This window comes from Urocampus carinirostris, chromosome 6 (genome assembly GCF_059441175.1).
Source record: "Urocampus carinirostris isolate Australia breed hairy pipefish chromosome 6, RoL_Ucar_1.0, whole genome shotgun sequence".
Classification (NCBI taxonomy): domain Eukaryota; kingdom Metazoa; phylum Chordata; class Actinopteri; order Syngnathiformes; family Syngnathidae; genus Urocampus; species Urocampus carinirostris.
The window spans coordinates 1,262,835-1,277,117 of NC_142354.1; the positions used below are offsets into that span (position 1 = coordinate 1,262,835).

General features: G+C 42.9%; 1 protein-coding gene across 1 annotated transcript; it reads left to right on the forward strand.

Moving 5' to 3' along the window:
• The first annotated feature begins 9,141 nt into the window (after positions 1-9,141).
• rbm15b (RNA binding motif protein 15B) lies at positions 9,142-14,283 on the forward strand. The gene has a single exon (XM_088337410.1). It carries the CDS (start codon positions 9,372-9,374, stop codon positions 11,649-11,651), a length of 2,280 nt encoding a protein of 759 aa, XP_088193536.1. The 5' UTR covers positions 9,142-9,371; the 3' UTR covers positions 11,652-14,283.

A 14,283-nucleotide genomic window follows, 5' to 3' on the forward strand; every position in this document is an offset into this window, starting at 1 on the left:
GCTAAACCAGAGTTTAATGATGTACTAAACTTTTCAAAAAATCTTGGGAACCTATGACTCACGAGCCATATATGGCTCCTTTCATGAGTACATATGGCTCGGATAATATTATAGTCAGGCATAACCCATAGTGTTTCAATCCTGATAAGCGCGGAGTTGAGTGTAATGCATGCATAGCTCATGTAGCGCTATAAATATTAACTTTTCAGTCCATTATATAAAGAGCATAATCCCCATTACAATTTACAATTAAGGTGTCACATGTTTTGAGTAGTATACAGTATTTGTTGACGTAGGCCCTGCCATTATTCTTCATAAATTTGAGAATATCATCTAACGTCACAGTGAAATAAAATGCGCTGAAAAATTAGATTTTGTCTGAAGAGCGGGTTTGGTGTTTTTTTCTGATTTTTGTCTTAAAATATATGATATGGCTCTCTCCAAAAACTATACATTTTGTCATAATGGCTTTTTGGGTTGAATAGGTTCCTGACCTCTTATATACACTTTAACAAGTTTGATGTCATTGATCTGACACATCATTGGGATTAAATCCATAGGGAACCAGGTTGCTGCTCTATTTACTGTTCTTTTCGATTATGAGGACCAACTGCGAGAGAAGCAAAGCTTAAGCTCCAAAAGGTAACGTTACTATGGCTGAAGGCCTTTGGACAACCACTAATAATCACGTATGATCACCAAAGTACAAAAACTAGCCCACAACAGGCAACTCCTAGTAAACAAACATGATGTATAAATTTCAGCGTTGAGTAGGGTTACTTTAACTGGATTACTTTCAATTACTTTTGGATTACTCCAATACCAAATATGCTAATAAAAGACAAAAGAAACTAAATATGAATAAAATTATGACTCACAACACGTGGTAAGCTTTCTCTTCTGGTTCTGATCTCCGGCAAAACCAACATAAAATGTGACAGAAACAAAATGAAAATAAATCCAAACAGCTTGCCAACATCATTTTTGCCGTTACATCGTTCCGTTACTCCCCAAGCCTGCACAAAATGTAGTAATTAGCTATGGAAATTCCGTTGCTGCAGGAAGAGAGAGGCAAGTTTGAACGGATACGACATCAAAAAGATTTGGCCATGCTTTCACTGCTAAAAATAGTTAAGTGGATGGCAGAGGAAGTTGTTCCACTTAATAAATTTAAAAGCCTCATAAATTTAATGCACGACCTTTGTGTGGACACTTTGAAAATTCTTAGCAATAGTGCCATCAACTATGATTTACAATACACGAAATGTTGGAATTTTTATCAAAAAGTGCTGAAAATAAAACTGCATGAATATATAGACTAATATTTCAGCAATTCACCTGAAATGCATGTCTTTGGAATGTGGGAGGAAACCGGAGTGCCCGGAGGAAACCCACGCAAGCACGGGGAGAACATACAAACTCCGCACAGAAAGTCTGGAGCTGGATTCGAACCCACGACAGGTTCCCATGACATGAAGTGTGCCGCACAAGCGCTAACCACTGCGCCGCCGTGCCTTCCAAAGACATGCATTTCAGGTGAATTGGCCGGTCCAAATTGTCCCTAGGTGTGAATGAGCGAATTAGTTGTCTGTCCCTGTGTGCCCTGCGATTGGCTGGCAACCAGTTCAGGGTGTCCCCTGCCCACTGCCCGATGATTGCTGGGATGGGCTCCAGCCCCCCCGCGACCCTACTGAGGATAAGCGGTACGGCTAATGAGATGAGATGAGATATTTCAGCAATAATATTTTGTATAATGTACAATATTTTTGTGAACTGAGAAATCTGAAGTGATAACTGCTTTGTATTACCAATTAACTGTGATGATTAAAGCTGAATGAAAATATAGATTAACATTTCAGCAATATTATTTTGTATAATTTACAATATTGTGAACTGAAAAATCTGAAGTGATAACTGCTTTGTATTACCAATTAACTGTGATGATTAAAACTGAATGAAATTATAGATTAATATAATTATTTCAGCAATATTATTTCGTATAATGTACAATATTGTTGTGAACTGAAACATTTTGAAGTGATAACTGATTTGTATTACCAATAAACTGTGATGATTAAAACTGAATAAATATATAGATTTATATTATATATTTGTCGCCGATTTACAATTTCAACCTCGATAAAACTAAATTTTGGGCACCCATAAATCTCTGTTGGGATTTATAGATTTTTGAGCATGCGAGTCCCCGGGACCAATCACTTTTCAGAGGTAAAATGAACACTGTGTATTATAAAAATAATTTTACAAGTGAAAAGAACAAAATTCAGTTCACTTTTATCGTAAATTCTGTGCTCACGTTTGACCCATTGGTATTGTTGTTTCTCTATAAGCCACGCCTCCTCCCAAGCGCTGCCTACTATTTACTACTGGTGACACACAACCAAATATGAATGCACATACAAACTGACCCCCTGATTTCAATATTTTATTTTATAGTTGTAAATACAACTTAGATGCAAGTATTTACGGTAAGAATATCAGAATATTAGTAGGTAGAAATTAAATGACCTTGTACTTTGTGCTTTTAGGACAGTGCCACTGTTCCTGTATTCAGTTTCTTCCAGGCACCCCGGTTTCCTCCCACATTCCAAAAACATGCTTGTCAGGTTAATTGGCCAGTTTAAATTATCCCTAGATGTGAATAAGTGAGTCAAGTCAAGTCACATTTATTTTTATAGCCCTTAATCACAAGACAGGATTACAATTACACCATCGCCTGATCTTAAACCAACATGCGGCCAAGGAAAAACTCAAAACCTCAGCGTGAGGAAAAAAGAAACCTTGAGAAGGGGCCTCACAAGTTGTAATCCCCCATCCAGGATGACCAGGGTGGAATAGATTTGGCATTGGGTAACAGTACTCAAACATAGTGAACATCAATAAAATAGAACAATAGGTAACATGTTGAAATTTGTCCGGAAAGTGCATGACACCAATGACGCCTCAAGCCTGTAACATAGTCCAAAAAATCCATAACAGCAATGACGCTTTCCATCACTGCCGGCTGGTCGATGCAGGCGTTCACATGCTTCCGGTCTAGACGCTGGTCCGCTGACGCATCTCGAAACCTTCTCCTTCTCCCTCATATCACCACCAGCCAGGCAGTCGGAAAAAGACAGGAAAAGAAAAAATATGAGGTGGGCATCATATTTTGAGTTGTCTGTCTCTGTCTCTGTGCCCTCCCGAGGCCTGCCCACTGCCCGAAAATCCTACTGTGGATAATCGGTGCAGATAATGGATATATTATAACCATTTTCCACTGGCAGGCTGTTTGAAAATGTCTGAAGGACCACAACATGGCGGCGCATGGATGCTGCGGCTAGTTGCTCTCCAGCTAATCTTCTATTTATTGCCGTTCTCTTGTCTTTTTTGCTTTCATTTTTGGACACATGTGTGGACAAAAATACTTACAGTAGGCACTTTTTACACTGCCTATGATATACCGAGCGAACTTCAAAGAGATCCGGCATCTTTGTGAACAACTATTCCTCATAATAAACGACGACAACGGCGCCGTAAAGACAGAAAACAGAAGCGTGGTTGCCGTGCGGGTAGATGTGTGAAGCGTGCGAAGTCTAAGGAGCAAGAAGGACGCGAGGATGTGACTAATTCCACCATTCATTCCTCGCCGGACAATTGACGCTTTACACTCAACGCTCACGAACGGCCCCAACGGCGGCATCTTTTGACGATCTCTACAAAGACTTCAGCTAAGTCAAATGATTCAGCAAAGCTAAAATTTGGTCTTTTAAATATTAGATCGCTTGCTCCTAAAGCTTTACTTGTTGATAACATTATTCGTGATTATAAACTTAACTGTATGGGTCTTTGTGAAACTTTGTTACGCCCGGATGAGTATTTAGCACTAAATTATGCTTCACCCCCTGACTACGCGAGTAGCCATGTAGCATGCACGTTGAAAAAGGGTGGCGGTGTCGCGCTCATTTCTGAAAAATCGCTCAAATTTAATCCTCGTACCTCTAATAATTACAAGGCGTTTGAGGCTCTTGTGATGCGGCCCTCTCTATTGTTAATTTATGTAATAACTATCTATCGCGCACCTGGGCCATACACAACTTTCTTAGACGAATTTGCTGAACTTTTGTCTGAACTAGTAACCTATGCAGACAAAATTATAATTATGGGAGACTTTAACATTCATATGAACTCCCCACTCAGTTCACTTACTATTGCGTTTAGGTCTCTAATTGATGCATTTGGTTTTAATCAACTGGTTGATTTGCCAACCCATAAAGATGGAAACACGCTAGACTTGGTTCTGACTCGAGGAGTTTTAACCTCAAACATTATGGTGTTACCGTGTACTACCGTTATCTCGGATCATTATTTAGTTACATTTGAGGTGCTAGCTAAATGTAGTGTTAAAAAAGCTGAAGGATTTAGCGGACGCAATATAAGCAATGGCACAGTTTCTGAGCTCTTTGAACTCCTTCCTGGAGCAGTTGCGTCCTTTCCTTCATACAATGGCTCGATTGACTCACTCATGAATGAGTTCAATACCACCCTGACTAGTGTCCTGGATTCAATAGCGCCCATAAAGCTAAAATCACGTCCTAAAAGACGCACGCGTTGGTTTACTGATGAAACTAGAACCCTCAAACAAGAATGCAGGAAATTGGAAAGAAAATGGCGGGCTACCAAGCTTGAGGTTTTCCATCAAACCTGGTGTGACAGCTTGTTAAAGTATAAAGCGGCCCTTGCCTCTGCAAAATCGGCCTACCTTTCGAAGGTGATTGCGTCTCAAAAGAACAATCCCAAAGTCCTTTTTGACACTGTAGCATCGCTTACAAGGCAACAGACTATCGCAGATAGTTCGACGCACTCTGCTCATGGCTTAATGGTCTTCTTTACTAAGAAGATTCAATGCATACAGGAAGAAATTGCTCAAGACATTATTAATACCACACATATTAAAGGGCTGAAATCTACAGATGCACGACAGGGTGGCTGTCCAGGGAAATTGTCCAGTTTTAGTGAACTGTCACTTGATGATCTCAAACAGGTGGTGAATGCGGCCAAACCGACAACTTACCAGTTCGACCCGCTCCCAGGTTCACTTATTAAAAGTCTTTTTGGCGTCATTGGACCTTCAGTTCTAAATATTATAAACATATCACTCTCCTCAGGTGTAGTTCCAGCAGCTTTTAAGTCCGCCGGTATTAAACCCACACTGAAACGACCGAACCTTGATCCAGAAATCTTAAGCAATTATAGACCTGTGTCAAACCTACCCTTCCTTTCTAAAGTACTTAAAAAAGTAGTGGCACAGCAGCTGAATGATTTCATATCCGAGAATAACCTTTTTGAATCCATGCAATCAGGATTCAGGGCTAACAACTCTACTGAGACAGCTCTGATCAAGGTAACAAATGATCTCCTACTGGTAATGGATTCTGGCGCTTCATCACTTTTGCTGCTGCTAGATCTTAGTGCTGCTTTTGACACAGTGCACCACAATTTCCTACTAGAACGGTTGGAAAAATGGATTGGTCTCTCAGGAACCGTCCTCTCGTGGTTCAGATCCTACCTCTCAGATAGGACGCACTGTGTTAAATATGGTGAAATGACATCTGAGCCCTTTAATGTTACCTGTGGTGTTCCGCAGGGTTCAGTGCTTGGCCCCCTTCTTTTCAGCATTCACATGCTTCCATTAGGTGATATTATTCGCAACCAGCTCAGTAGCCTAGATGGTAGGGCGCCCGCTTTGAGACTGGGAGGTCGCTGGTTCGCGCCTCGGCCGAGTCATACCTAAGACTTATAACATTGGTAAAATGGCGGCGCCCTCTGTTGGCTGCGGCTGCATCGGCTCGCTACAACGGGTCAGGTGTATCGACATTTCGTTCTTACAAAGAATGACAATACAAAGGAAATTATTATTATTATTAAGTACAATATCAGCTTCCACTGCTATGCAGACGACACTCAACTATATCTTCCGTTGGAGGAATCTCCCACACTAAACTCTGGAAATTTGGAGGCCTGCCTCATTGAGATAAAAGAGTGGATGTCACTCAATTTCTTGCGTCCTAACTCTGAAAAGACCGAAATGTTAGTCATTGGTCCATCTAAATGCCGTGACTTATTCTCAAAAACTGCTGTGAACATTGACAAATGTCACATCACACAGAGTGACTCAGTTAAAAATTTAGGTGTCATATTTGACCCTGATCTATCGTTTGAAATGCATGTAAAGAAAATTACTAGAACCGCTTTCTTCCATCTTCGTAACATTGCTAAAATCCGTTCAATACTGTCTCAGTTGGATGCGGAAATTATAATTCATGCGTTTGTTACCTCCCGTCTTGATTACTGTAATGCACTACTCTCTGGTCTCCCGAAGTCTAGAATCAAGTCTCTTCAGCTGGTACAAAATGCCGCAGCGAGGCTTTTAACTAGGACAAAAAAGTACGATCACATAACACCGATTTTGGCTAACCTGCATTGGCTCCCAGTTAGCCTTAGATGTGATTTCAAGGTTCTCTTAGTATTATACAAAATCATACATGGACTTGCTCCCTCTTAAATAAAAATGACTTGACTTGACATGTGGCCCGCAGGACATAGTTTACGCACCGGTGCTTTAATGTTATAAAAAATAAATATTTGTCCTCCAACAGTTTATCAACACATTGTATGCACCACAAAACTAACATGGTTTCACAACCAAAGTCAAAAGAGTCGAAAACCAAAAAAAGGAATTTAATAATATATAATAGCAATATATATCAATGCTGACATGACAACTATGCCTTCCATTGCACATTATTTTGAAAGTGCAAATAGTGTAAACCAATGTTCCTAAACTGGTGGGTCGGGACCCAAAAGTGGGTCGTGGGGCTTTGCTTTGGCAAAATATGGGTACATGGACTGCATTGCTACAGTGCTTTTTCAACCAGTCATTGAAGATTTTCCAAAGCTCTTTCTAATGTATTTTACACTTACCCATTCACACTTACACGCCGATAGCAGAGTCTGCCATGCGCCTTCCTGCTTATCACATCAATTAGGGGTTCAGTGTCTTGCTCAAGGACACTTCAACATTTAACTCGCAGGAGCCAGGAATCAAACCTGCAACTTCCTGGTTCCAAGACCTCCTGAACTACAGCTGCCCTAATGTTAAGAAGAAGAAAAAACGGGGGTCAGTTACACCTCTTAATAGTAGATTTGCAATCATGCCCTAATCCACGGGTGTCAAACAGGCGGCCCGCGGGCCAAATCAGGCCAGCTAAGGGATTGAATCCGGCCCGCGAGACAACACTCAGAGAAGCGCAAGGGAAAAACAAGTTGCAGGTTGAAATATGTCAACTTGATGTTTTCTATTTCTCTTTGGATTTTTTTCTTCCTTTCCCTTTCTTTTCCCCCTCTCTCACGACTTTCTATCTTTTGTTTCTCACGCTCTCTCCCTCTCTCTTTTTCTTTCTTTGTCTCACCCTCTCTTCTTTTCCCTCCATCTTTCTCTTATTTCATTATCTCTCTTTTTCTTTCTCTTTGATCTACTAGTCTGGCCCCCGACAGAATGTTTGTTCTATCGTGTGGCCCCTGAGTTAAAATGAGTTTGACACCCCTGTATCTGTACTTCTTGATCAGTTAATTGGCACATTTGAGAGTGGCCACATATTATTTTATTGGGCTTTTGTTGGTTTTATTTTCTTTCATAATAATAATAATAATAATAATGGGTCACAAGAAAGTTAGTGATCAGGGGAAGGAAAAGTGGAAATAAGTGATAAAGATGATCGAATCAAGTCAAGTCATGTTTCGAAGAATGAAACATTTGAGAAATTTGAAAATGATTACTGCCATTGAAGCGCTGTTGGAAAGTTCAGTCAATGGTTTAAAAATGTTTCATTTTTTGCTTTTTACCAGTATCAAGGCATAAGCGAGCTGAGCAGCTGCTTAGGGCCCCAAGACCACTTGGGGACCCCCAATAGTGGTTTATTTGTATATAATTTAGTATATGTAGGGCAGCACGGGGCCCAGTAGTGAGCGCGTGCGCGGCACAGTTCTGAGGTCATGAGATCAAACCTTTCTGTGTGGAGTTTGCATGTTGTCCCCATGCTTGCGTGGGTTTCCTCAGGGCACCCCGGTTTCCACCCACATTCCAAAAACATGCATATCAGGTGAATTGGCCGGTCCAAATTGTCCCTAGGTGTGAATGAGTGAGTGAGTTGTCTGTCTTTGTGTGCCCTGCGACTGGCTGGCAACCAGTTCAGGGTGTCCCCTGCCCACTGCCCGAAGATAGCTGGGATGGGCTCAAGCACCCCCGTGACCCTACTGAGGATAAGCGGTGCAGATAATGGATTGATGCATGAATATATGTATGATATTTTTCCCCATGAAAAAAATAGAACTACAGTAATATTGTTTTGCTAAAGAAATATGACAAAAATATCCTAGAAATACTGAAGATAGACAACAAAATTATGCTATGGAAATACTACCAAATATGCAAAAATACTACAAAAAAGGCCTACAAAAATACTACAAAAACAAAACTACAGTAATGCTGTCAGAAAACTACAAAACTTCAACAAAATTCCGACTGCAGAAATACTAAAAAACGACTAAAAATACAACTACAGAAATACTTCAAAACTAAATATCAAATGAAGTGCTTAAAACGGGGACCTAATATCTTCAGAAATGCTGAAGATATACAACAAAAAATATACTAAAGAAATACTACCAAAATACTGCAAAAATACTACAAAAACTACTACTCCAAAAATACCGCAAAAACAGAACTACAGTAATACTGCCAAACAACTATAGAACTTTGGTGGGACTAATCTATTTAAAAACAAATACAATATGAGGATGTCTCCATGTATATATATTCATTACTTTGAAAAAATTATCTGTCACCAAGAACGGCCCCATGGCCAAGTTTTTGAACCCAATGTGGCCCCCGAATTCAAATAGTTGCTCATCCCTGGAGTAGAACAAGTTATATTAATAGGGGCCCAAAAATCAAATTGTGCTCAGGGCCCATGAATGCTTGGGCCGGCCCTGGTATGGATCCTCGGACAATAGTATCGATCCGCTCGAAGCACTTGCTCGGTATTTATAATATCGACACCCGTATCGGTCCCCGCAACCTAAGCGCACACTCCTTTTGTCCAAGATGGCCGCGTCGTCGTCGCAACACTCTCGTCTATGATAGCGGACATGTTTTGCGTTTCCAGCCTCTTTCGGCTTCTCCATCGAGAGGCAAACGCAAGTCACGGTCACTACCAAGAGGCTAAAGTTGCACTTTAGCCGAAGTGCGTCGAAGTCTAGGGGTTTTCTCGCCCCATCCTGCACGTCGTTTTCGTCGTTCTCCCGCCGACATGAAAAGACAGGCCGCCAGAGAAAGTTCGCCTGCGCCGTCGTCGTCCAGGACGGCCGCCAAACGCCTCCGGGAGCGCGACCGAGAAAGCAGCCGCCGAGAGGAGCTCGCTTCTCCTTCGCTGGCCTTCCTGCTCGCTGACAACCGCAGTGGACACCGTTGGAGGAGTCGCAGCCGGGAACGGGACAAGGGAGCTGCGGCCGGGATGCGCTCCCCTGCGAGGGACTACAAGACGCTCCTCATCAGCAACGTAAGTCCGCAAGTGGCCGACGACGACCTGGAGGACGCTCTTTTCCACGAGTTTAAAAGGTTCGGTGATGTCAGTGTGAAACTCTCACACACCCCAGAACTGGGCCGCATTGCCTATGTTAATTTCCGGCACGCTGAAGACGCTAAAGAAGCCCGCCACGCCAAGACATCCAGACTGCTAATAGCTGAGCGGCCTTTAAAGATTGAACCTGTTTATGTGCGTAGGAGAAGCGTCACGCCGCCTGACGTTACTTATTTAGCCGCCGTTCATGCGCATGCGTCCTATCCTCCCTATCGCCAGAGGTCACTGTCGCCCCCCGGACCCTCGCTTAGCATACGGGAGTTGCGTGCACGCCACTATGCCCTAGAAAGCCTGAGTCGGGAACGCTTGTTGGATTATTACGGCATGCTGGATGCCAGGGGGCGCCCCTACGGCCTTGTGTCCGCTCCGCAGCTCCCGCCACCTCCTCAGCCAGATAATCTGAAACCCGAAGACGATCAGCGTGCGACCAGCAACCTTTTCATCGGCAACCTGGATGGCGGCGTCACAGAGGCCGAGCTGAGGCGCGGCTTCGACAAATTCGGCATCATTGAGGATGTGGTCATCAAGAGGCCTGCACGGGGGCAGGGGGGCGCCTACGCCTTTGTCAAGTTCCAGGACCTAGACATGGCACACCGTGCTAAGGTGGCGATGCAAGGACGCCTCGTTGGCGGGCATCCCATTAAAATTGGCTACGGCAAAGCCAACCCCACTACGCGACTCTGGGTCGGCGGCCTGGGACCGGCGAACTCGCTAGCTGCCCTGGCTCGTGAGTTTGACCGCTTCGGTAGCATTCGCAACATCGACTACGTCAAAGGGGACAGTTTTGCGTACATCCAGTATGAAAGTCTGGATGCGGCACAGGCGGCTTGCACGCAGATGAGGGGATTCCCGCTAGGTGGGGTTGAGCGCCGTCTCCGCGTAGACTTTGCTAAAGTGGAAGAGACCTGCGCCCGCCCTTTTGCGCCCGTGCAACTCTCTCACTACGACACACCTGGCGACGTCTACAGCCACCGCCGCAGCATGGACCGTGCTGGTAGGGAGCGCATGTCCCCACCCTTGCAGAGGGAGCGTGATTACGCCCCCAGTCCCCTACGTGCCCCAGAAAGGAGATCAGGTCTTGTGGCCGTCCCAGCAGACGTTTTCGGCAGGATCAGCAGGGGGCGCAGTCGCAGCAGAGAGGGCGTGCAAAAGGAACGGGAGGAGAGGCGAGGTCGGAGATGGAGCCGCAGCTTGTCAGCCGAGCGGGAAAAAGAATGCGGGCGCGTTCGAGCGTCGCCAGATGTTAGCCCAGACCGCGCATGTGTCCGAGCCCCTGACTCTACCACTGAACCGCGTGGCCACACCCCGGATGCCAGGGAGACCAACTCTCCGTCTGCCCGCCATCGTTCTAGCAAACTGACTGACGGCCATTACCGCAGTGGCGAAGCCTCTGCCGTTTCGCCGCTCACAGGTGCCCCCCAACCCTGCCTGGGATCCCTGTCGGAGTTTGCGTTGTCCTCATTGGACAAGTGTTGGCATTGCATGTTTGCGTTGAAGAACAGCAGCTTCCCAGCCCAGTTGTTCCTGCTAGAGGGCAGCGTACCATTTTTCAGCGGCATCATGCGGCGGAACGGCGAGCCACTGAAGATAGCTCAGCGCCTTCGCATGGACCAGAGCCGTCTGGACGAAGTGGCTCGCCGCGTAAAGGCAGGTCGCCCTGATGCTTTTGCCGTGCTGCTGGCTCTTCAGGGACCTGTGGACCGGCAGCTCAGTATCCCAGAGGCAGGACTCCAGGTGCGCTTGCTACGCCACCTGGTGGCTTACCTTCGCAACAAGGAAGCTGCGGGTGTGGTCAGCCTTCCCGGAGCTGAGGAGGGTGGGCCGGGCGCCATGCTGTACGCTTTCCCGCCAGGTGACTTCTCGGTGCAGTACTTTAAGGCTGCCAATAGGTTGGCGACACGTATGGACGAAGAGCACATGGTCGTTGTGGTGGTAAATGACACTAATTGACCCTAGCACCAGGCTACAACTTGAAACAAACTCAAGATTCATCATACACCATGAACAAATAATTAGCAACAGAACATGCGTGAACTTTTCATACTTATTTTTTTCCAACACTACATTTAAGCTAGTGAAATATTGATGTTCATGGTTACCTTTTCCAGGAGTAATTGTCTTTTAATAGGTTTTGTTTTTAACAAATGTCATGTTAAAGAAAACATTAACTCTTTTTGGCATCCTCCTATTTCCTAATTGTATAACATACAGACGCTCCCCTACTTACGACCATTTGACTTACGTAAAATAGTAGATACAAACATTTTTTCGGGACGTCGAAAAATATCCGAACATTGCTGTAAGTTAGATTTTGTATTCTGTGCACCTTTTTCCGAGTACATGACATTACTGTAGTGCTTCTTTCCGCCGCTACTGGCGTGTGGTGGCGCTGTGAGAGGTGACCCAGCATCCACCCCGAAGAAAAAATCTGGTTTCTACTTCCTAGTTCGTGTGTAAACATACAGTGCTACGTGTACTGAATCTCCAGTGTGCTCAGAACTTTGACGTTTTTATTGTTTAATATCTCGTGCATCCATTCAATATGGATGGTGTAAAGAGGCGAGCTGTTACTTTTGAAATGAAAGTGGAATAAGAAAGCTTGATGCGGTTAAGAAAATAGTTCGGCACGCTTTTTTCCGGCCACTTTACCAGAGGACCTCTTGAAGCGCATCTTCCAAAAGTTAAGTTGAACTCAACTTTATTTTTATAGGGCACATTATTTTATGAAATGTTTATTTTTTAGTACAAAACAATACAGGAAATACAAGCCTTAAACATACTTATATAAACCTTAAACATACATTGCATACAAAATTTAGCACTGAAGAAACGTACTAATTCAAATTACAAACAATCGTCCGGAACGTACCTCGTTGTAAGTAGGGCAGTGTCTACATGCTTATTTAAAAGGACTGTGTATCACCTCAGTGGTAAAAAGCAAACTTCATTTAAGAGACAGTGTGTAATGTTTAGTTCCTCTAGTGGGACAAAAAAACTTTCCCTCATTAAAAAAATGACTTAAATACTACATAAAACAGAACTACAGCAATATTACAAAAAAATCAAAGGAAATCCTGCAAAAATGTTACAAAATACTACTATAGAAATACCTCAAAAATATAATGAAACATTACAAAAATACCACTGTATTCAATATTATAATACAAAAAGACCATTTGAAAAATATTACAAAACAAATAAAGAAAATAATACAACTACCGCCATTTTGCCGCTGCTGGTACCCCAAACATCAAAAAGCCTGGGCAAAAAGTATAACTGCATTTTTGGGTCACTTTGAGTCTCCGCAAGTTGTTTTCTTCTTTGAGTTTTTTGGCGCTCATTTTCACTTGCACACCAGGTGTATTGTTTCTCATCAGTTTTATAATGAGACGCGGCGTGTTGGCGTGGACAGGTGTTAACTTTCATCTCACTCGCAGGTAAACAATAATATACAAACGCAAACATTACGCACGCGCAGATACAATGTGGCATTAATGCAATTCTTATGTTATTAGGAACATACCATCACACAGGGGGTCTCCAACCTTTTTGAAGCAGAGAGTTACTTTTTGTTGGTAATTAGCACAAAGGGCACCAAATTTTATATGCATTTCGAAAATATCAATTTATCACGTTTTTACTATGTATTTACGATATTAGGTTAAGATACTACTTCAGAAATATGACCCCAGAAATACTACAAAAATACAACTGTGGTAATACTATAAAATACTAAAGAAATACGAAAAAAAATGCTACTTCGGCAATTCTACGAAAATGTACAAAAACACTATTAAAATGCTACTTTGGAAATATAAAAGTACTTCTATATAAATACTAAAAAATATACCACTACATAATACTATACCACAAAACACGACTAGATAAATGTTACTACAGAAGTATTGGTGTGTGTGTGTGAAGCACATTGTAAAGCGCTTTGACTTGAAAAGTGCTATATAAATGCAGACCAATAATAACAAAGTATTACAACAGAAATATTGCACAATACAACTACAGCAATAGAAAAAATACTCTAATTAATTAACAATAATGGTGAGAGACATCATAGATCCATTTTGAGTTCAGTGCCATTGACTTGAGTTAGAAGTCAATCCTACATTTTCCGGCAGTAGTAGTTAAGTCGCCCGGCAGTAAATGAGAGGGGTTAAAGAGACTCAACCACTAAAAAAATATTTTTCTAGAAAATCACAATGTCAGGTGAGATATTTTCTGAGCAGGTCCGTGGCCACCTCTGCTGTCGTGAGGGGGCACCCTGGTGCATATGGGCACCACGTCTAAGAACCCTGCACTACACCTATACAGCGACATCAAGTGGTTAAATAATACACAGTGTCCCTTTGAGTTCTCTAATCAAGGTGAGTTTTTTTGGCTTGAATATTACATATAAATGGACAGTGTGTAATATTTAGTGCAGTGGTCAGCAAACTATGTCCTGTGGGCCACATGCGGCCGTCAAGCTTTTTTATCCGGCCAGCCAAACAAAAATGGTTAATATATAATGACAATGTATATATAACAGCAAATAAGAAAAAATACAATTGTTTTTTTCTGGTTCCAA

What these genes read in the sequence shown, in the direction of transcription:
- rbm15b (XM_088337410.1), top strand. Translation starts at nt 9,372, where the DNA reads ATGAAAAGACAGGCCGCCAGAGAAAGTTCGCCTGCGCCGTCGTCGTCC.